Source organism: Chionomys nivalis, chromosome 18, assembly GCF_950005125.1.
Source record: "Chionomys nivalis chromosome 18, mChiNiv1.1, whole genome shotgun sequence".
Lineage (NCBI taxonomy): Eukaryota > Metazoa > Chordata > Mammalia > Rodentia > Cricetidae > Chionomys > Chionomys nivalis.
Genome location: NC_080103.1, coordinates 44,748,211 through 44,773,179, shown reverse-complemented (window position 1 = coordinate 44,773,179; position 24,969 = coordinate 44,748,211). Strand labels below are relative to the sequence as shown.

The 24,969-nt window shown below is 40.2% G+C and overlaps 1 protein-coding gene across 1 annotated transcript in view; it reads right to left on the bottom strand.

Moving 5' to 3' along the window:
* Positions 1–240: 240 nt before the first annotated feature.
* Positions 241–24,969, bottom strand: part of Slc39a8 (solute carrier family 39 member 8) — a 54,376-nt gene continuing 29,647 nt past the window's right edge. Inside the window, exons 4-9 of the mRNA XM_057793357.1 lie at positions 23,563–23,732; positions 20,845–20,967; positions 20,252–20,422; positions 4,375–4,582; positions 4,019–4,203; positions 241–1,874 (exon numbers count right to left, since the gene is read on the bottom strand). Coding sequence (XP_057649340.1) covers positions 1,725–1,874; positions 4,019–4,203; positions 4,375–4,582; positions 20,252–20,422; positions 20,845–20,967; positions 23,563–23,732 — 1,007 coding nt within the window. The 3' untranslated portion in view covers positions 241–1,724. The remainder of the gene's footprint in view (positions 1,875–4,018; positions 4,204–4,374; positions 4,583–20,251; positions 20,423–20,844; positions 20,968–23,562; positions 23,733–24,969) is intronic.

Here is a 24,969-nt window from a genome sequence, read left to right as displayed (position 1 = left end):
TTAAGAGCACTGACGGCTCTTCCATGGGACCCGGGTTCAAGTCCCAGCACCTACGTGGTAGCTCACAACTGCCTGGAACTCCAATTTCACAGGATCTAACACAGACATATATGCCAGCAAAATACAAATGCACATGAAGTAAAATTGAAAAATTTTTAAATACATATAACCTGCACCTTTAAAAAGCAAAGACTATTAAGCACAGATAGGAAATATGAAAGAGATTATGTTTATTAAAATGAAAAATAAATCTTTGTAGGATTTATTTGCTAGATACCTTTGAAATAAACAACATAACATCAGTTTCCTATTTGTCTCTCTCCCCCATAACACCAGGGACATGATAGCCAATCAAAACAAAGACATAATAAAAGAAAAACAGGTGACACAATACATGGCTTCAAAGTTGTTTACTGTTTGGTCAAATGACATTTTTCAATTGTCAGACACAGAGTGACTATACATAGACATATATGTTAAATGGTTATCCAATTTGCATTGTTTTGGCTTGTAGGAAAACATAATTCCTGAGATAACTGTTGGTTTTTAATAATTTTCATCACTGTTAAATCATCTGTTTTTCAAGTTACTTGGGAGTGTGGATTGAGATTACGGTGTTCAATTCAGACTAATGGTCAAAAACTCAACAAACTCTGTCCCTTTCAAAAGGTAGAAAAAATAATGACAGTATGCTGAGCTTTTTTCCAAAGATATACCATATGGAAAAAATACACGCTGAACATAAAAGAAGACGTTTCCAACTGGCTGTCCGTCACTCCTAATGAGCACACGCTTCTGTCGTCAGTCTCTGACATGGCCCAGCCCAGCTGTTATTTTACATTTACTGAAATTTTCCCCGCTAAATAATCATGCTTATCTCTAAAAAGTAAATTGCTCAAAATTACATTCAATTTCTTTCTCCTGCCCAACATATTCTTCACCATTACAAAGCAATCCCGGAAGATGATGAGTTCTGACCAGTCCTGCATAGTCCTCTGCCATTTCTGAGGGTTGGAATCTCAATGGAAGTCACTGCAAAGCCATTCTGATCTTTGTGCAGAGTCTGGTTGAGCTTACACTCAAAGACAAACCCCTAAGCCCAACGCCTTTCATACTTCCTAATTCATGTTACTTTGGAACAGCTTTCAAAACAATCGTACAAGTCGCTGATTGAGGCATAAAAGTGAACAAACCCTGTGAGCAATCTTTCTTTCCGGGGATCATTAGAGCTCTGGGATCATTCGTCGGTGGACAGGAGCTGTTTTGATCTTCTCCCACATCCGATGTACCTGCCCTTGAAAGCATCCCAACACATTAATTGAAATCAACTACCCTGAAAACACTTGAAGTTTTTATCCAACCAAGTTTTAAAACCTTACATGACCTAGATGGTGTTATTCTCTGGGTCTGTGTGTTTGTTTGTGAATGCATGTGTTTTGCCTCATGATAATTTTCTAATATGCATAAAGCATTGAAAACCAGGTATTTACCAAAGGCCCCCATCCACCAGCCATGTCAGACTGAAACCAAAAACTTTTTAAGGAATGTTTTTAACAACAAATTTCAGCTCTTTTACATGTCTGAACCAGTCACTAGATTCCTTAGACTCAAGTTGAGAATAAAATCCCCTTTTAACTAAATAGAATACGCTTTAAAAAAAAAAAATCCCTTCGGAGATGTTTTGTTAAATGCCTTCCTTCCTTAGCACTGTGCTCCACTTCCGGCTACTGCAACTCGATTTCCCCTGCATACAAGGTGATGAGGAGGATGGCGGTGAATCCGGTTAACATCCCGGCGTTCTGGATCATGAAAAAGGTGAAATCTTTTTTCCTTCCAGTTACTTTTTCTCTCAGCATGTCGTTCATCTCTGGAAACTAGAAGATACATTATTAAACAGCTGTCGCCATCTTGTGGCGAAACCCAAAATGCTTGTCTGGGGTTTCTGCAGAGCAAATGAGCACTTATTTCGGACAGGTCAAAGGTTTGGTTCAGGTCTCATAAGGAGAAATTCTTGTGCGTGTGGGCATCCGGAGAAAAACACACAGTCACACAGGATGTGCCTGGTTTAGAACATTTTGCCCTCCACTCTCTTCCCATCTACCACTGTCTACACATCAGATTTTAAGGAATTCAATCCTTCAGATTTCATCTTCGGGCATATAGATAGTCCTTCATCCATATAGGGTCCTCTTCATCTCCCATTATATATACTACTTTTCCTCTGATATTCAGTCTTCTATATGGCTTGGCTGTTGTTGTTTCTTGCTCAGCGCAGGCTGACCTACAATTCATTATGTCCCTGATGATGATCTGGAATTTCTAATTGCCCTGCCTTGTGCCACCACACCGTGGTTCTGTGGTCTTTGGGATCCTTTTTATTAGATGTGTGACATTTTGGTTTGCTTAAATTCTGACTTTGATCCTGGACAGGAAACCTCAAGAAAGCAGCTACCCGACCTGTCTTATAATTCTCAGGACTGGCTGGAGGGAAGAAACGTTTGTGTAGCTACCTGAACCAATGTGCTGAAAAAACTTGATTTACTTCCTGTCTTTTCTAGTTTGTCTCACTGTGCTTGCTCTGTCTTCACGGCATAACAAGATTTTATAATAAATTGTGTAGGTCCAGTGTTGAAGATTAGCATCGTTTCATTATAGTGAAAACAAATGAGATTCTAAGTGTTTCAGCAAAAAAGTAAAGAAATAAGTTTGCTCTTCCTCAGCAATAGCATCTACGGCAAAGGCTTCACAAGGGGTCGTTTAAGTCAAGTTTCAGAAACATATTTTGGTCTGGCCTGTTACCTGCTCTGTGATGCCTTGTAAATAGCCGTGCTAGGGAGCCCCAGAGTCCACAGGCAAGCCAGAACTTGTGTGAAGTTCCTACCGGGATAAATGGGGGACAGCTCTAAAATGACAAAAGTACTGTGCCATGCAGAGCATCGCTTGAGTCACCCCTATAGAGGGAGTAACCTTAATGGAGCCATTGACACTGTAGGAAGAAGTGGCCGTCTGGAGTAAAGACGGGACCTGACATAATTCTCTGATGAGCTGAATCCTCACTTTCTCAAGGGTCTTCGCTGAATAGCAAACTGAACCAGACACTTAGAATTGGGAGGTTAAAATAGAGAGGAGAGATGTTGTTATTAAATTATATGTGTAATACGTTAACTTCCAAATGCAAATAAATATTCCTTGATTTTCATACTCTGACACATCATTTTCTAGAAAACTGTCCATGGTGCCTGTAAAAACACACAGGGCACAGGGTATTTCTCTACACCACACACACACACACACACACACACACGGTCATACACATGGTACACATGGGCATACACCTACAGATATAAATACAGTATAAATGTCAGATTTCAGCTGGGCATGGTGGCGCATGCCTTTAACCCCAGCACTCAGGATGCAGAAACAGGCAGATCTCTATGAGTTCAAGGTCAGCCTAGTCTACAAAGTGAATCTCAGGACAGCTAAGACTGTTAGACAGAGAAACCTCGTCTCCAAATAAAACAAATAACACTGCTAAATTTTAATTTTTCTTAAATTAGTATAATAGTGTTTTCTTAACTTCAAACGCTTTTATTATAAATCATTTTGAATTTAAAAAAAAGTTACTTACTCTACCAAGTTATTTATTCTTCTAAATGTGACATCCTTATGCAAGAGAGGATCAGGCCTTACAAGAACCTACTATAATAGAAGTAAAGTTTTATTCGTCATATAGTAAGAAAAGGCCCTGGAAAATAGCCCTGTTCTAGTAAAAATTGTTCACCTTCTCACTGTCAATAAGATCAGATACCAAGGAACCAAGGACAGCCATGTCGGGTCAGTGTGAGTGAAAACTCCTCACACAGTGGGGTGTTCTGGGGTGGGAAAGCTCTGATTACCTGGATTACCTCCCAGGCCTTGAAGACAACAGGAAACCAAAAGGCTGCTTTCTCAGCTCATAGCCCAGACACTCATTTGCAAAAGTCAAATTAACACAAAATAAAATACTTAACTTTCTTACCATATCTGCCAGAGAAATGTAGAGGAACATGCCTCCGGCGAGTGCAAATATAATATTTGGGGCAAAATTGTTGCCCACCAGAATGCCAAAAGCTAGCCCAACATAGCAGGAGCATGCCGAAAGGAAGTTGAATAGCAAGGCTTGCCGAGTGCTCATCCCAGCATTGAGCAAGATCACAAAGTCCCCTAGAAGAAGAAAACATCAAGTGAGCTGTGCTTCCTTCTATGTGGGGACAAGACTCAAAATAATAATAAGAGGAACAATTTCCAGCAGCAGGTTATTCATTTCAGTGCAGGAGCAGGATTTGCTCAGGGCGAGATTCCGTCACCTCTTGCCCTGTGAGCAGGGTCTCTCACCTAACTCGTGAGGAAATTCCTCACACAGGATCGCTATGGAAGTACTGAGTCCCTGAAGAAGAGACAGAGTACAGGATGCCCCGATCGCCAAGCCGTCGATGAAATTGTGGAGGGCATCACAGAGCGTGATCATCCAGGCAATTGTTCCTATCTCTGACAGTTTGGGTCCCTTCAAACAGGTACATGAACTTGACTCTGTTTTTCCATCCTGTAAAACAGCAGGAAAAAAAATCAATCAACATGAAACCTAATGTGGTTTGAACATTCGAGAAATCTGGAGAAGAGATGGGTTATGTCCCAGGGGAGACAGATTGTTTCAACTAAAAGTCACTGGTAGTGTATGAGAAACCATAATAATATATCACAGAGGGGAACAAAAAAGCTTTTGGCCAGGACAGAGGAAATGAATCACTTGACATACCTTGAACAAGTCACTTACAGACATTTTAAATTAGTCCCCCCTTAAATCAATCTTTGACTTGTATGAACAAATTCTTACAACTGCTTTCCGATGGTGTAACAGATATTATACTAGGAATTTGATATATTCGCACATCCTAAAGTTATTCAAAGACTAAATCGAAAGTCATCTTCCTATTACAGTTTAACTATGACATCAATAATTAAAGCATGATGACATCAGGAAATGTTCATTCCACTTCCCATGTCACTGTGTGACCATTAGCAAATTATCCTGGGAGGTTCTTCTGCCATGAATTAAAGTGAATGTACAATGATCCAACTATTCATCAATAACTCACCAAGTTCACACTGTTCTGTACACTGTTCTGGGTGTTCTAGGTCTCTGTTAGTTCACACTGTTCTGTGCACTATTCTGGGTGTTCTAGATCTCTGTTAGTTCACACTGTTCTGTGCACTATTCTGGGTGTTCTAGATCTCTGTTAGTTCACACTGTTCTGTACACTGTTCTGGGTGTTCTAGGTCTCTGTTAGTTCATACTGTTCTGTGCACTATTCTGGGTGTTCTAGGTCTCTGTTAGTTCACACTGTTCTGTGCACTATTCTGGGTGTTCTAGGTCTCTGTTAGTTCACACTGTTCTGTGCACTATTCTGGGTGTTCTAGATCTCTGTTAGTTCACACCGTTCTGTACACTGTTCTGGGTGTTCTAGATCTCTGTTAGTTCACACTGTTCTTGGTGTTCTAGGTCTCTGCTAGTCTTGGAAATTCTATAAAGTGTGATGAGCACAGGCTTGCCTTTGCATGAATACTTATTCCATTTTAAAGTAACAATAAAAGTAGAAAATCCTGTGGCAGACTCTTTATGAGAATTTCAAGTTCCATAAATTTGACAATTTTTTAAAACTCCAATGATAAATGCCTACCAAAGCACTTTCTAGATGATACAGGGAAAGATAGTACAATATAAACTTGCCTGTAAGTAGGAATGCAGTCACAATTAACTGGAGAACATTTTGGTCCTAACTCTTCTCCCCCCACCTCTATCTAAGCATCCAAACAGAATATCTTTTAGCAATAGCAGTTTCTCAAATGCAATACAGAGTGTTACGGAAAAGCACAGCGTCTATCTTTGAGGGATATAATTGGCAGTGGAGAAACAAAATAAAATTTTTATGGCTGAGTTTTTTAAAGAGTCTTCTATCAAAGCAACTATCTGAGTATGCCAACATTTACTCCAGCATCACATCACTGGTCAAGGCACTGTGGCATCCTACCTTGATAACTGCCTATAGGTCTTAGAATACATCTTTCGACTGAATACATGGTGAAAATTCAAATCTTTAGGGGAATGTTTTTTGTTTAGGCACACAGTTAAAAGTCATCCAGAGCAATAAAGTCTTCAATTACTCTACAAGGAGAGGGTCACTCTTGGTCACCATCCTCACCCTCATTGTGGGTGTGGTGAAGTAGTGTTGGCAAAGCCAAATGGCATTGAGTGGGTCCCTGGTGCAGTTTTAAGAACTTCAGATATTTAATTTACCTCAAATAATTCTGAGGTAAGAACAAACTGTCATCATTACTATATAAATGAGGAAAATAAAGCACAAAGGTGTTAGTGAACTTACCCAGTAGTAAAAACGAAGCAAGTGAGCTCTTTTGGCAATGGTGGTTAAGGACTGCTAACTAATGAGATAGAGAGGGTCTCTTTTGCATTGGGCCCTGAAAGCAATTCACATGGGGAATTCTTCCTGAATTCTCCTTGCCCCTCAAACTCTTCTGAACACAAGAAGCAATGATAGAATAAACTTCTAATCTCCTTTACTTTAAAAACCCTGTCATCGACACAGAGAGTTTCACCTTCTCTGGAGACTAGGTCCCTTGTTTTACACCTGTATCTTATGTGCATGACATAATAAACAACAATGATCTTTGGTGAAGGTTAAGCAAGGGTGGCCATGAGGAAAGCCACAGAGAAAGTGACTGGGTGTGATAAAGCTCACTGTCCACGTACACCTAATAAGACAGCCAGGGTGACATTGTGAGACCCTGTCTCAAAAAAACATTTTTAAAAAAGAAGGGAGGAAGGAAACACAGAATATGCATTTATTGATTAAAAAAGGGTACAGGCCTTGACCTTGTGGAACCTGCACTTGAGTCTGCTATCTGCCCTTGGGAAAGGATTTTCATCTCTAAGCTTCAGACTCCTTTCCCGTAGAATGAATAAAAATCTTACTTCCAATGTCAGAGGATCAAATGAGATGCTATTTATAAACCTATGAGTGCACCACAAAAGAGCATCATTACATCCCATAAAATGCACAGAAGGAATGACATTACACGGAAGAAACACCAAAACTGCCTAAGAGTTCCAAAGACAAAAGGTTTATTCTAGATGATCCTCGAAGCTGTAAGGGTCTACTGGCCAAGTTGGCCAGAGAAAACAAGGAAGAAAAGTTAAAGCCGCAAACAAAGAACTTCAGACAAAAGTGTGAGTGCAGAAGTGTGTGAAAAAGAAGAGAAGACATTTACTAAGACTGCATGAGCTTGGACAACGTGATGCCCCATCAGGAGATTGATTAGGGAAAAATAAAAGCCCTCTATGAAGAGGCTGAGATCTTCCAACTGTCTTCGCAAAGGACAAAAATATTCTAAGAGACTGACACTTGTCCCCTTTCCTCTGGCCATAAGGCTACCACAGGGATCTCTAAGAAATCAAATTTTCCCAAAAGTCCCATGCTGGGAGGAGGAGGAAGAGAAGAGCAAAGCTCTGGCACACACAGAAGAAGGAACCTGTTTCATAGAAAGAGGCTTCACCTGGTTGATGGAGAGGGAGAGCCGAGGCAACCATGGGTTAAAGGAGTAGGGACTGCACCTTCACCAGAACTGCTCAATTATTCATACATTTGCCTTCTATTCAAACTTAAACCTTAGGGAGTCCTTGGACCTCCTCCTTTGTTCTTCTTCCCAATGTCACCACATTGAATCCATCTCCTTTCTCTGAACCTCACTACCACGTATCTATTTAATTAGCCCCTTAAAGATATGTGATTACATTTTTCAGAATAATCATTTAGTGAATTTTGGTTTGGGATGAGGAAAAAAAACAGAATCAGAAATAGCCTTAAACCTGTTCCTGCCATTCTTTACTATGTATTCATAGTTAAGCAACATTTTGGCATTTGCAATCATAAAATCAAAATATTAATCAGCTCTGAAAAATGGTGAAGATGATCTATGTCTTGCAGTATCAAACATTCAGCAAAGATTGAATACTTGGTGTAAAAATGAACAAGCTCATCCATCTCACTCACAGGCAAACTTGCTTTTGTCTTTTTAATGAGTGGTGAAATTATACTTGTACTGAAGATAAATTTTTTATGAGTTATTATTAGTACATTCCTTGATTATATACTTATTTTATATGTCTGTATTCCTAGAGTCTCATAAAATATTCCCAGTGAAAAATAGCCACAGGAAGCAGCCCTGGCTGTAAGATGTACACTTCCAACTCTAGCTACAGAGAAGAGCAGCCAGTCTTAAATTAGAATTTAATGACTTCTTATTACCTGTCTCCAAGATCTTGAACTTGATGATTGTGAAAAGCCTACTGCTCAAGAGACTCATACTTGCACCAGGGAACAGCATCGTATTCTGATCTTTGGAAGAAGAGTACACTCCTAGCAATATGAGGTTCTTTATGGACCTAAGCCAGCAGATCGATGAAGTCACTACACTAGTTCCATGGAGATTCATGTCCTCATAGAGAATGAGACAGCAATCAACCTGAATCCCTCCTGGAGTTCTGTGAATTGCTCCTCTTCTCTTTCTTATTTGTCTTCATGTAAATGCCTTACCTCTTTCTGGAAAGGGATGCCAAAACTGGAAATGGCCCCAGCCAGGTGAGGTGATGGCAGACAGTGTGGCAAACATAGAATATCTTACGTGAAGAATACTGGTGAGCATCAACAGATCCTGGTCATTGCCAAGAGATCAACGGAAGGCTACCAGCATCCTTCCATGACATCATGCAGGGACACTATGAGAGCTGAAGGCATTTGATGCACTCTGTATATTTTCAACCATATGAAGAATGAGAATATAAGGAAAGAAGGTAGAAACTTACAGATTTCATTCATTTACCCATCTATAGACTCTTTCTGTCCTTTTTACCCCAGCCCTGTGCCTCATGAGACCTGTATGGTCACCATGCCTTTAACCTCTGCTTGGCTCCAGACAAAAAGTTCATACACATAACCAAAGGGAAAGGTGAGAAAAGATGAGAATGTTTCTTTCTACCTTGGCTTCCTCCTTGAGAAGCGATGTAGCCTAGGTTTGTCCCTAATTACCGATCACTGCTTTACTTACAATGAAGTCTTAAGACTGGAGCCTTCCACTTCTACCACCTTCTTCCTTCTCTGGTCCTTAGGATGTAGATTATTAACTCTGCTAATTCTAGCCTCTTGCTACTGAGCCTCCCTAATGCGTCTCACTGACTCTCTCCCAGAGCTCTACGAATTATCCCTCTTCTCTTCCTATTTATCTTCCTTTAAGTGTCTCACCTTTTTCTGGACAGGGCAGTCTAATTTCATTTCTGACATAGCATCTACAAATAGCATATATACCATTACACACAATTTAATGAAAAATAAACCTGTGCTATGTAGACACAAAAGAATCATACAGTAATAAGGGCGTTCTAAAATATGAAATATTCATAAATTTTGTTGTTATCACTAGGCTTTCTAATGGTTTCAATGTTTGTATTTCATGGCTAAGGCATCCTTCCTTGGCTCTTTGTCACCAAAGTGAAACTTCCTGTGAAAAAGGAGAAATTAATTCTGGTATTAACACATATAGCTAAGTAGAATTCAAATGCATTAAGTTGACAGGCATTTGATTTTGAGAAAATCTCAAAACTACTTCTACAACTTTTTTGGGTAAAGAAAAGAACCCTTAACAAGAAAATAACAATTTCCAGAAACTTTCAAAAGTGTTTTCTTTCTCTAGAGAGAAAGCCTTTTTGTGGAATGTGAGTCTAGTTGTTTTGGGCGTGGTTTAAATAATCAAACAGAAATAATTGTCATTCACATTCCACTTGGGACCACATCACTTTATTACTTTGGGGAAAAAAACTAATTTAAGAGAAACTTTAAAGGTTTTCAAGAAATCTGCTACTATTTGCCAATAGAATTTAAACTACGTACTAATTAAATATTTACAGTCATCCTAATAGACTATTCCCAGCTCTCTGAAAGCTACTACTGCCTGTTGCTACGAATGCCAACACTGATGTTCTGGTTCATTCAGGAAATGGGATACCATTTCCTAAGACTCTGAATAAGCTGTTCTCCAGCCTATGCACCTCTCGTTGTCACTGAGGAATCTTAAAGGGGCTTTCAAGAGATACCAAAGGTTGGTTAAGTTTTAGTACAAGCTGGAAAAACCAGCTGCTAGTATCTTGAAAAGTAACATTTCCAAAATACAGAAATATGGCTTCCTGGGGCTCCACAGAGGAAGGGGCCTGATCTTGCACTGACTGTTGTGTACACAGCATTTAACACGTGTGATGTCAAGAAAAACTAAAATATAAAGGATCCCACCCAGTGCAATACAAATGACTGATGGGGGGATGACAGAGAAGTTCTTACTGTTGCCAGGGGTGACTAAGTCAAGGAACATGGGCAAAGTGATAAGAGGCAAAGAATGGCAGATGAGATGGGGCTGAAAGTCAGCGGTAACTGCAGCCGTTGTGACAGACAAGCAATTAGAAGAGCAGTGGGGTGGAGGCCAACAGGCGGGCTGCCAGCAGAGAAGTGAGCGGCACAGAAGCAAAATAAGGAGCCCTTCTCTATGAGAGGTGATCAGAAAGACGTCCGTATTTCCCTATTTAGGAAAACAGGAAACGTCTGTTCTGTACGTGGAACATGTAAGGGGTAGCAGCCACATTAAAAGGGGCGGAACGGGCAACCACACCATTCTAAAGGTGCACTGGGTACTATGAGAAAAGATATGTCTTTATAGTGAGGAAGTGAAGGTGAACTATTTTAGATTTGGGGGATCATTAAAGTAGTAGCAGAAAGAATATGTAACCTGCCAAATGCTTCTTATTTGAAAAGCCCCTTCTGAATCACCTGAGAAAAATGATGCTAAATTTCTAACTGCAAAAGATATAAAAATACTAGAAGCAAGGACTTGACCAGGATCACGCAGTTTAAAAAAAAAAAAAAATCCAGGACTTCAAGTCAGAATGCCTGACTCAGAGCCTGCACAACAAAGGCCAACAGCCAAGAGACAGCACACTGCGCTGCTGCTCCTGCTGCTGCTGCTGCTGCTGCTGCTGTTACTGCATTTTGCAGGGCCAGCCAGTTCACTGTTTGTATTATGTTGAATATATTTCTGAGCTTCTTGACATAACTCATGGAGGTTGTTCTGGGCCCAGGGGTTTATTCCAATAGTAGTGGGTTGCTTTATTGCTATTATTTCCCATTCTCCATACTGGGCAATGTCAGTGACTCAAACAAGTAAGTCTGTCCTTGAACAGAATATGTTGGTCTGATTTGAGGTGTTGTGAGGTATGCTGACACTTTATAGAGATACTTAAAGTATACACTGTTGTTTACCAACTGCAAGCATAGGTGGAAAACTCCACTTTTCTTCTTGCCTGACTCTTCTAATCTCATCACATTTAATAAAAAGTAATTTGAGAACTAACGCCTTGCTTAGATCATGCTATACTGTTAGAATACAGTAATGCTTAATTTGAAGAGTTTCCGTCAAAAGTTTTCTCTGCTGTTCTTATGTAGCGGCATGCACACTGTTCTTTGCTGCTCAGACCACCTTTGCATTCCTGAAACCCATTCAGCTCTGTCCTGCCTAGAGACATGTGACTGGATGTAAGCTCAGTCAAGATTCTTCTCTACAGCCTTTGCAGGGACAGCTCCTTCTCACAAGTGAGTGTCGAACTTAAATGTATCCTCCTCAAAGAGACCCTCTCTGACCACCCAAACCAATATGGTCATGTGGATACCACCTCCCGACATTTTAATTCTGTGCCTGGCATTTGTAGCCCTGCAATGCTGGACTGTGTGTCCCATACGACTGTCTGACTAGTTATCTCTTTGCAGTGGTATCTCTAGGACATAAAATATAGTCTGACGTGTGGAGGTGATCACCTGATATTGCATGAATGAAAGAATTATGGTATGAAGACCACTTCCTATACTTTCATGTAGCTTCAGTGATGTGCTTCATGAGGCAAGATGTCATATAGAGGGTAAAATGTTTCTACGATATATCATGTATAGTCTGGAAACTCAATTTAGGGTTGATATTATTGTTTTCATATAAGAGTCCAAGACTGTGAAATCTGAGCTAAAGCTAAAAGATAAAATACACAGAAAGTCTGAACCATTTCTGCACACATGGCATCTACCCAATGAGCAATTTGTGATTTTACTTTCCAACTACAACACAACTTCCAGATTTAAGTTTTGCTTTGAAGTCTAGAAAACTATGAACAATGTTTGATCTCTCACCTCAGGTTTTTTCCAAAGGCATTTTATAATCCAGCAGTAAAGGAGGACAAACTATAAAGTATCGAATCAGAGACCTGAAAGGCTTAACAAACCTTCAAAGGTAATCTTTATAGGTGCCCTTTTTCTGCCAGTAAATGTTTCCAACTTCTATCCACCTTCACTGAGTTGCCATGAAGGTTTAATGAAGTCATGTTCATTAAGCTCTTTGATATTCTAAGTAAGATATATAACAAAAAAAAAAACACAATCTGGCTTTTTTTAGTCTTCTGATGCCTACTGACAGAATTAAAAAGCAATAATATCTCAGCCACTCCCAAAAGAATTGGGCTCCCTACTGATTAGAACTCAGAACTTACCATAATTTTTGATAAATTGGACCACGTTAAAGGCCAGAGAAATCACCACTTGAATAACATAAATGAGGATCCGTTAATTTAATGGGGTTGAGATTCTCAGAAGGACTAAATTTCTCTAAAGAAAAAAGCAGACATATAGAAAGATCAAAGATACCATGATCTGATTCTACCCTCAAGGTCCATTTGCTATGAATGGGTACTTAAGTTGCTCTCCAAATGCCTTCCATTATGTTTTATTCATTAGCATTATCTGTAAAGCAGTAATCATTGTAAAAATAAGATTTCTTTAATCTGGATGTTTGCCTCAGACATAAACTAAATAAGCATCATTATAGACAGATGCAGGTATTATTCAGTTGTGTTCAGTTGTGTGCGTGTGTGTGTGTGTGTACAATGTGGGGGGAGAAAGGTGTGTGTGTGTGTGTGTGTGTGTGTGTGTGTGTGTGTAAGACTCTACTATGTAACTAATGACATCAAAACCATCTTTGCAAGGCCTTACTTCATCTGCAGAGTACTTTACCTTTGTGGTTGTTCTAGCTTGGGATCTTTACTTTAAATATACATAAAAATAGAACATAGATTAATTAAAGCATTAAACAAATTCTGCCTCCCAAGAGCTTTACCAAGAGTCATGGATGCCATTCGCAGAACCACCAATCTCTTTTTGCTTAGCAAACTTTCCATCATGCAACCCACGAGGCAAACGTTAACTCACCAGGTCCTGCTTCAGCATTTCCCAAGCTGCGGGGTGCGGCATGGAAAGAATAGAGCACAAGATGAACAGCTTTGAAAGCAGCAGTAAAATAGAGAAAGAAGCCTGCTTTAGCAAGACCAATAAGTACGCGATAGAGTCTTTTACGATGCAATCTTTAAAGATAAAATCAAACTTGAGAAAGCTGGTGCCGCAGACCCACTGGCTCTGGGGTGTGTGTGTAAGTGTTCTGTGTGTTCTGTGGCTTGTGCTGGCTTGCAGCTGGGCTCTCTCCACGGCACAAATTAAGCAACTCTTTTGATAGCCAGAATCATTTACTCAGACCTCTCCCTTCTCTCTTTATTTCCCAAATTAAAAAAAAAAAAAAAGGTCTGGCATTAATTTTCAACTTTTTATCAATCCACATGCATACTAGAGCAACATAACAATTCTTCATTATACTAATGGGGGAAAATTAGCTTGACATCAAGCCTAATTGGGTAAAACCTCACTAATTTTTCTAAATAGGGATAAGTCTTGCTTGATTAGTGAAAACAATTTAGTGTAGGACATGTTTAGATAAGTGCATTCTCACCGATTCCAGAACTTCCACTAACGAGAGAAGCTGCAGCAGCAGGCACAGGCATGGGCGGGTCCTTAAGAAAAGCCTACCACCATCTATGGGGAAATGTTATGGCCTAACAGTTACGTGAGGACACTTTTTTTTCAGACAGGCATCTTTTTCAGCTCTTTAAAATTAAATTATATTAAAACTTTAGAATCATGTGAAAAAACTCAAAGACAGTTTTTACAGATATTGCCAGGATATTCTACAGCCCAGCCCATAACCCGAAGCAACAAATCGTAATTAACTGATCAGTCACTCGATTGGTAGAATCAAAATTTACAAGGATGCCACCCTGTAAGCCATCCTCTGTTCACGGCCAACTTTGTTCCCAAAGTTCTTCTGGAATCAGAGCTGATTGGAGCAAGGCTTCCCTCAGGAAGTTCCCCACGTGGAGCATGGGGAACAGGATACTGGGGTGCAAGATGCCAGGAGGAGATCTCACTGCTTATCCAGTAAGAAGGGGTCAGCACTGAAATCATGTACATACAAGCAACGCTGAACTGACTCGATATCTATGTATTTATGTGTCTTTATATAAAATACTATATATTATGTTATATATTTGTATATTATATATTATGTATACATAATACATATATTGTTTTCACATATAATATATATGAAATATAATAATCAAAGAAAAAGAGCCCATTAATTTGAGAGTGGGTTAAGGAGGGATATAGGATGGGTTAAAGGGAGAAGTGATGTAATTATATTTTGATTTAAAAATTTTTAAGGCACCCTGACTGCTCTTTGGATTGGAGAGGGAAGAGGAGGGGGAGTGGAAGGAAGGGGAGGGAAATGGGAGGAGGGGAGGAGGTGGAAATTTTTAATAAAAGTAAAAAAAAATTTAAGGCAAAAGAAATCTTCAATTCTTATTGAATTGAGTTCTCTTCTTACTGAAGTCTGACATTGGGCTTCATTTTAACCAATTCTTAGCATAGACATGTAAACAAAATTAACTGACATTGGTTTTTTAAAGGATGTGGCATTCAAATTATATTATTTAAAATAGTACAGGAGGGCTGGAGAGATGGCTCAGAGGTTAAGAACACTGGCTATTCTTCCAGAGGTCCTGAGTTCAATTCCCAGCAACCACATGATGGCTCACAACCATCTGTAACGAGGTTCTGGTGCCCTCTTCTGGCACAGAAAAGTACATGCAGGAGGAACATTGTATACATAATAAATAAATCTTTTAAAAAAGAAAAAAAAAGAAAGAAATAAAATAAAATAGTACACAGAGCCAGAGTGTGGCTCATTCCTGCAAGCCCAGTATTTGGGATCACTTCGAGAGATCCAGCCTCAAAAAAAAAATTACTGTTTTAATTTTTAAAATAGTAAATACTTGCTATGCGGCCGACCACATGAATGCAGAGTGGAACTAAAAGGAAAAAATAACTAGTTGATAATATGTCCATTTGAGGCACATTAACATTAGGAACCCCAGTTCCTTTCTTCTAAACCATTGTAGCCAGGTGGCCCTCACCTCTGGAAAGTGGAGATTTTCCTTTGGGAAAGTTCCACCCAAAAGCATCATTCACAGGCAAAGCAAACAAGGCTGAAATTGAGCCCCACACTGGAGATAGATATATGGTCAATGCTTTTAGTGGCCCAGTTCTCTGTAACATTTGTAACAGAGTGTGTTCTTCCGTCCCTCTGACAGCTTACCAGGACTTAGAAGATCACCAGAAACACGTTAGATACTTGAAAAATGCTTACTGGGTGACTTCATGTGTTTAAATCTGTAAGGCTCTCACAGAGATCCAAGCATCTCAAAAACACTTTTTATTTATGAAGTATGACTTTATATCAGCTACTGATGTCCTCTGTCTTTCAGACATCACCTACTTTGTGAACAAATCCCACGTCATTATACCTCAATTGTAAACATAACATGCAGAGTACTCAACTTCTGTAAATGGCAGAGGAATTTCTTTTCTCTTTCTACAAAATAAATAGGAGACTGGTTGCAGACTGCCCGAGGAGTGAGCCAGATGGTCCCTCTAGTGGCCTGGCAGTGCTAACACACGCCACCAAGGACCTGGTATTCCTAGGGAATCAAGATCTAGCAACAGCAGTCATTCCCAAGCTGTGTCCTAGAGGAAGCAATGTTCCACAGACAGAGGTTAACAGGACCCCTCCATCTCAGAAGATAGAACAAACTAACCGCAAGGCGGGATGCGTCCCACGATCTAGAGACAGCTAAGTGACTAGCTGCACATTCCACACCCACGTCCCCATGTCACACAGGCTGCTGTGTTTCCCATTCGCTAGGTGCAAGGAAATCTCAGAGTTTGTCTAAAGGCTATAAATAGAACTCCCATCTACCTTCTAACATCTGTGATAAATACATGTTTTGATGATAACGTGTTTTTAAATTGTCAAAAGCTATTGGTTTTATATGATGGAACACAGACAAAATACTAGAGACTAACTAAATTTAAACAGTCTGCATGCTGATAAGCCAGACTGAAAAAAAATACCTCATTCCTTAGATATGCATTTTAATTATTTTATAATAGTTTTTCAGTCTTCTTGTATTTCATAGCAAATCAAGAATCATGCTATTAAAATTTAGATTACTATTAATTTGTGTCCTATCAATGTCATATCAAGTTAAATTTTTCTTAACTCATAATTTCAATAGTTTCTTACTATTTTCAATTTTGGAAAAAAAAGTTTAACTCTGTTAAAACATTAGCATCTGATGTTGCCAATTCAATTCCTGAACTTGAATTCAAACAAACCACAAGTTTTTTATACGGTGTTCCAGCATTTCAATGGAGTCATCTAGAACATTCAATATTATAAATATTCAATATTATAAAGCCCTTTTTTATTCTGCCCACTATAGCTGACCCCACAACACCTGCTGCTTCATGGAGTCACACCAGGTCTTTCAACTTTGTTTCTTAAACTCCACCTACATTTCTATATAATCTAGAGAAGATAGAAAATGGCAGTATAGTGTGGAATGCCTTCTGTACTCTGCGAATATGTATGCGTACCATTGGTTAATAAAAAACCTGTTTGGCCTGTTGCAGGATAGAATATAGCTAGGCAGGAAATCCAAGCAGAGCTAGAGAGAGAAAGAAGGTGAGGTGGAGAGAGCTGCCAGAGAGCCGCCCATAGAGCAGGATGCCAGAACATCTCAGGTAATGCCACGGCCACTTGGCAATATACAGACTATTAAAAATGGGTTAATTTAAAAGCGAGAGCTAGCCAGTAATAGCCTAAGCCATCAGCCAAGCAATTACATCACTATTAGCCTCTGAGTGATTGATTATTCTATAACCAGTTGTCGGGACCAGTGGGCAGGAAAGAAACCACTACAATGGGCTTAGGCAATACAGAGGAAAGCCTCCGGCTACAGCAGTACACTGGCTAGTGTATTTAAACCTTTGTTCTTCCATAACTATACCACCAACAAAATGTTCACAAAACAAACCCGACAAAATATCAATGTCTGTGCCAGGCATGGGTGGTGCACACCTTTAATGCCAGTGCTTGGGAGGCAGAAGCAGGAAGATCTCCAGGTTCAAGGCCAGCCTGGTCTACAGAGCAAGTTCTAGGACAGCCAGGACTACACAGAAAATCCCTGTCTCAAAAAACAAAATAACAACAGGAAAAAAAGAAATGAAAGAAGGAAGGAAACAAAGAAGGAGAGGGAGGGAGGGAGGGAGAGAGGGAGGGAGGGGGGAAGGAGGGAGGGGGAGGGGGAGAGGGAGAGAGGGGGGAGGGAGGGAAGGAGGGAGAGAGGGAGGAAGGAAGGAAGGAAGGAAGGAAGGAAGGAAGGAAGGAAGGAAGGAAGGAAGGAAGGGCAATACTATTTGTGCAGTTCACAGCAGGACCTGATACATAGATATCATCCAAGGCCATATCTTCTCTTCCCTCTTCACCAAATGTGCAGTTCCTAGAAGTATGCTCTAGAATTCTAATTTCATTCTCACCTGTCCATGCATTCATTTTTCATGATGGTTAGAAAGCCCAGTCATTTCTATCCCAAAACTGGAGGAATCACGCCACGGGTGTACCATGCTAACACACAATTTCATATCATTCAAGTCCCAGTTCCCTTTTGTAGGACATGGTTGACTACTTTATACATTATCAGGACATTCTTTTCTTAGATACCTTCATGGGTGTCTCTTGTCATTACCTAATCCTCTGCTGATCTCTTGAAGGAATCTTTCCTGACTCCTCTGTCCGCAGAAGCCCCCACATGTCAACCATCAGGTTTTATTTCCATCAAAGGATGTTTTGCATTCTCATAGCTTCTTGCTTCCCTCTTTGTTAACTATTTCCACTACATGAACTAAAAGGCAGGAGAATGTGTTTGCCTCAAACCCTGGGCCTGGGCGCTGAACAAGGACTCAGTAGATACGCATTGGAAAAATTAGTGAAAACCTGTCTACAAAAGTCCAGCACAAATTGTCTTTTTGGGGACGCCTTTGTCATGGTGCTTAGATTACTGGAAACTTCCTCAGTCAGAGCTAATTCTAAAGCAAGAGTCTTAATATCTTAGCTAACCCAAGCTTTTGCGTTGACTGGCTGAGTCACACTGACGATCCCCCCCCCCCATCTGCCCGATGATAATTACAGGGCACACCAGCGGCCCTGTCCTCCCAGCACCCTTCTTTAATCAACAGTCTGCTCCATCTGTATTCTATATTGGGCTGGTTAACATCTCAAAGTCCTAGAATCCTGATTAAAACAGTATTTGTCCTCTAGTTTATAGAGGTAGTAAGACAAGTCTACTGTGAAAGTCACAGACCTGAAGCACTCAATAAAATGTTAACTGTAAGGATGATATAAATTTTCTATTTAGACACTTCTGTATTCTTAGTTACAAGCATCATTGGTTGCACTACAATAAGTAACTTCCTGTCGGCTTACTACTAGTTTTCCTTCAAAGTCCATTGAGGAGCCTGGCCATTTAGACACCTAGTTTAGTCTAAAGTGGCTTTCTAACAGAAAGTGACCCAAGGGAGTGCTTACAAGGAACTGGGGGTTTAAGAATAAAAAGTTGGTTTCATCCTAAATGCTGAAATTACAAGATGTAAGTCCTAGAAGCTGTTGTGGTTACATGTCCCACTTGTGGAAGGAGACCATCCAGGGTGAGAGGAACAAAATGATGCTGAGATATTTGCAGAGAGGAAGAAGGGTTGCTGGTGGTACTGATGGTTCCAGGGTTCTTGCTGGCCCAGAACCTCGGCTTTCCCATGCAAGACATTGGTTTTTTTTCCAATAATTAATCCTTTGGTCACAGACAATTTGAGTTTGAGTTTTATCACTTGAAATGAAAATAGTCGTAATACATAGAGAGTAATGATGTGGGATTCCCCTCTGTATGCTGTGAATACCATTGGTTAATAAAGAAACTGACTTGACCTGATAGGGTAGAACACAGCTGGGGGGGGGCGCAAAACTAAACTGAATGCTGGGAGGAAGAAGGCTGGAGTTGCAGAGAAGTTACATAGTTCCCCCAGAGACAGACGCTGGACGGAACTTTACCCTGTAAGCCACAGCCACATGGTGATACACAGATTAATGGAGATGGGCTAAATTAATATATAAGAGCTAGCTAATAAGAAGCTAGAGCTAACAGGCCAAGCGGTGATTTAATTAAGACAGTTTCTGTGTGGTTATTTCGGGTCTGAGTTGCCGAGCAACCAGAACAACCAAGCAGCCTCCTTCAACAGAGTAACTTCTACTTTCAGTAGTTGTTATTAAAAATAGGTGAGATAAAAAAAATCAATAATTGCCTCACATATAACCTGGTATATAATACTTGCTTTAAAAATGGTATCCATTAATATTCTTCAGACAGTGCAAATATAAATTCTAAGTCAATTAATTAATGAACACAACTTTCCAAATCTTCCAATCATCTTGCAGTTTCAAAAATCACACAGAGGATCCTTTAGTTTGGGATCTTGAAAGAATTAAAGTGTCAGAAATGTCCTGAATTAATTTTACTAAATATGTTTTGTGAGTCTAACTGAAAGGTTCGTGTATGTTAAACAACCTTTGAGAACAATCGACCCCAAGACCAAGAGTCCATGTTCCTTCAATGCATGTTTAAGCATCCAGAAGAAGAGCAGAAAGAGTACAGGCTTATCCCATGGAGGTAGGTGTGTCTAACACATACGAATGTGTGAAACACCAACATGACGATAACCCCCGCCTTTACAGTGAAAAGCACACGGAGGAGTAAGAGAAACACGCAATCGGCAGAGCGTACCTGAAGGGACACCACACTGACGGTGTCAAAGTGGATGTGTCCATTAGGCTCTGTGACAGCAGGGTTGGCATAGCATGTCACACCGTTGATTGCAGGTAATGGTAACGTTTTGGGCTGATGGGCTTTTTCTTTAGAACCGAAGTCATCATTCCTGAAGTGGGTGTGATCATTCTACATGTGAATAAAACAAGGTTATCAGAAGAAAGAAAATGATCATGCAGATATAAAGAGAGTCCACTGTTTTTCATTTTATAAAAGAAAAACTTTTATATCTATCTATAATGTGATCTCTTTAAAGTGCTAACATTTCTCCTTTAAACAGATTACGTGGTTATTTTTCAGCTTTCTCTGTGTTAGGAGATATATATGTTCTTATTTGAGGAATATAAAGGGAATACAAATTATCCATATCTATTATTTTTGCATTGAATCAGGGTAGTTCCAAATACACATGTCAATATGTTGATTTTTTTTTATTCTCTTCATATTTTGCTACCATAAGAGTCAGACTGTTCGTATAGCTCACAATTCTTGCCTTTGTTGGAGATCCTGGGAAAGCAAGACATCAAATGTCTTTGGTCAAGTCCATTTACCTGTCCGTATGTTTTCAGTAGCATCTTAAGTGTTCTTTCAACAAAGAAAAGCATGTAAAATCCACCAAACACAGCAACCGCCTTCTCCACATAATTGTCAATTTTGGGATTAAATCCAAATGCCTAGAGAACAGGACAATTCATACAAAACCAAGTAGTTTAAGTGATCTCTGGAAAACAAGACCATAACTTCTTACTATGCAGTTTTTCCCAAAGTTGTAAGTCCACCCTCATACAAATACTCTGAAACATGAGTAACCAGACTACATGTGATGTATTAAAACCTTTTTACTAGAAGTCACCCTGTGAACTAAAACCACCAGATCTTATAGGCTCCTGTCTGGAACAACCACAGGAACATTTGCTTTGAGTGATTTCTGAAGCAGACAAGATGCTAAATATACATACACAGAAAACTGCATTGTGCTAAATGTATCATACAATGCATTTGTAAAGAAAAGTGTGCTCTGATGAATATCTTGCATATCACCATAGAACCTTCATCCAGCGATGGATGGAGATAGAGACAGAGACCCACACTGGAGCATTGGACTGCACTCCCAAGGTCCAAATGAGGAGCAGAAGGAGGGAGAACATGAGCAAGGAAGTCAGGACCGCGAGGGGTGCGTCCACCCACTGAGATGGTGGGACTGATCTAATGGGAACTCACCAAGGCCAGTTGGACTGGGACTAATGGAGCATGTGATCAAACCGGACTCTCTAAATGTGGCTGACAATGAGGGCTGACTAAAAAGCCAAGGACAATGGCACTGAGTTTTGATTCTACTGCATGGACTGGCTTTGTGGTAGCCTAGTCTGTCTGGATGCTCACCTTCCTAGACCTGGATGTAGGGGGCGAGGACCTTGAACTTCCCACAGGGCAGGGAACCCTGACTCTTCTTAGGAATGGAGAGGGAGGGGGAGAGGAGAGTGGTAGGGAGGAGGTGGAAATTTTTAATAAAAATAAATAAATAAATAAAAGTGTGCTTTGTAATTTTCATAACTAGCTAACTGAATGGCTGTCCTCAAGTCACTAATCTCTTCAGATTTTCGACTTTCTTCTTCACATTTGACAGGCTTTGGTAAGTATTTCTCTGAGGCTCTTTCTAGGTAGATATCAATAAAATCTATAGCTCTAAGAATATATGCCTCATTTTTATATACAGATGAAAAGCTAGGAAACTTTTGTTATTTTGTAACCTTTCAGGAGGGGCGTGGCCTGAACACTACCTTCGCTTTGTTTGGCACTAGTCTCTCCCTCTTCACGTGCGCAGAATATGTGGGGAGATATGGCTCCCATATAAATGGATTTCTCTCATTGGCGTCTGTGACTTTTTCTCTTCAATGGTCTCTTTCTTACCCTCTCTTATTTTCCTTTCATTGTTTCTTTTTCTTATATGACCATAACAGAGATATTAAATAAAACCCGCACATCTTATATTGATTAAGTAAATAATGTACTATAGTCATATCAAGTAATACACTTTAATCAAAGAAAAACATTAAGTTGTTCTTTTTTCTGTTTTTTGTTTTGTTTTGTTTGTTGTTGTAGTAGTTGTTGTTTTGAGGCAGGGTTTCTCTTTGTAGCCCTGGCTGTGCTGGAACTCACTCTGTGGACCAGGCTGACCTCGAACTCGGAGATCCGCCTGCCTCTGCCTCCCGAGTGAAGCTGTTCTTTTTTTTTTTTTTTCAGTTCAATACTTTTTACTTTATTTACATAAATAATCTCATATATTTCTGGTTTTCTATATAATTAATTTCTTATGGATTGGGATTTATTTACCTTGCATGTTAAGGTCTTTTGAAAAAATTATCAGCATATATTAATTATACACAATAATAGGCTTCATTTTGACACTTGCACACACATATGATATATTTTGATCATATTCATTCCCCATTCCCCTGTCATGTCTCCTTCCCACTTCCCCTGAATCCTTCCCTTTCCCCAGCTAACCCTCCTACAATCACGTCTTTCTCTTTGTGGCCCAGGGAGTTTCGGTAGAGGTTCTTACAGAGACACGGGCATCTTACTGGTGACGGCTTAGGGTTGAGCCTCAGTATTGCAGGGGGAAAAGGACAATATTTTTTTTAATTAATTTATTTATTTATTAAAGATGTCTGCCTTCTCCCCGCCACCACCTCCCATTTCCCTCCCCCTCCCCCATCAAGTCCCCCTCCCTCATCATCCCTAAGAGTAATCTGGATTACTCTTAGGGATGAAGCTGTTCTTTATTTGCTAGCCCATGGCTGATTTTACCCTCTCAATCAATTGAAAAAAAGGGGCGAGTGGTCTCTGTCAGCCACACACAGTTAGTCTGTCATCCTGCAGGCCTATGGTAAGTATAGGGAGTATATGTAGTCTACCTTCAATAATTTGCACATTTGATAATCTATAGAAAACAATAAACAATCAAATTGCAGAAAACTTAAATTTGCCAGATGAAAGGCAGAATGAAGCGTGGAGTCCTCCGAGGTGCCCTGGCACTGTCTGAGCCTGTCCTGATGCCTTCCTAGGACAGTCACTTTGTCTCTGACTCCAACATTCCTTGGTACTCAAGACAACCTTTGCCACTCACTGTGGCTCTGCCTTCTCTATCCACAGCCTTATAGATCCATCATAAAATGCTGTGAGGATTACGAAGGCTAAAATGCACAACGTACTAAAAGGTTCAAAATAAGCAATTATTCACAGAAACACATAGCCCAACCCCTTACCTCTGGAATAAGCTGGAAAATGGCATTTGAGAAAAGGGTCCCAATAGCCAACCCCACGAAATAAGTTAGAATCTTGGGGAAGTATGACTTCTTTATCAACGGGGTCAAAATCAATCCCAGGAGAGATGCCAAATTAATAATTGTCACCGACAGGATTCCGTAGATCCAGACTAGAGGTACAAGGGAAAAGAGTAAATATGAGTTATGGCCGAGGAGCCAACTCATTGCTACACAATAACCTGCAACATTTCTTCTTTACAGGCTTCAAAAATACCTTCTTCGAAACTAAAATTCTCATTGAAAGTTATACAGAAAATTGTAAGCATACATACAGCAGACTGAAAATTAATAGAAATGTTGGTAGGAGCTAGGGCTATAGGTCAGTTGGTACAACCCTTGCTTATCATGCAGAAGGCCCTGAGTCCAGTCAAGCATTTCATGAACTAAGCATAGTGGTACATGCCTGTGATCTCAGCACTTGGCAGGCGGAATTTAGGAGGAGCACCGCTCCAAGGGCATCTTCATCTACATTGCAAGCTCAAGGTTAGCCGGGGCTGTGGATGGGAAAGGAGATAGCAAACTGTGCTTGTGACTTAAGTTGCCCTACACTGCAGTGCACAAACGTGAGAGACGCTGACAACAGAGAGAGGTGTTTCATCTTTCACTCAGCTACCAAATAGGTACCCTATAATGCTACTTGGGAAGCCATGAGTCTGACAGTTAACTGTGTGTGCTGCCCATCACCTTGATTGGAGAGGGTTAGTTTAAGAACCAGGCATGGAAGTGAAGCATGCACAGGCTAGCCCACACTAGCAGGGCAATCTGAGATGTACCACAGCCACTGGAGCCAAGCCACACGTGGAACAGAGAACTGTGTGGAAGAAGAAACTGTCTCTGCATTGTCAATTTTTAAGCAGCCATAAGAAAATGCTTTTAAATTTTGTCTTTTCTCGCTGGCTCTATCAGAGCAGTATACAAGTAATACCCAGGGCACAGCAAGTGTCTGCCACATGTCAGGAAAGGAGTTAAGTCATCAAAGTCTTGTATGCCATTGAATCCACAAACCTAGCAAGGTAGAGACCACTACTTCTGCCACACAGCTGAGCAGGAACACGCGGAGTTCCTTTAAGCCCAAGGGACACAAAAGAACTCTGAATTTAGGGACTAGAGAGAAGGCTCATAGGCTAAAAGCAATTGCTGTTCTTGTAGAGGACCAGGGTTCAATTGCCAGCACCCACACTGGGAATCCAGTGCCCTCTTCTGGCCTCTGTGGGTTTTTCACACGTGTGGCTCACATTCAGACAGGCACACACACAAAAACACACAGACATCAATTTAAAAAATACTTTTTACATATAAATATGAGAAAAAGATAAAGTGGAACTGGAGAGCTCAATCAGCAATTAA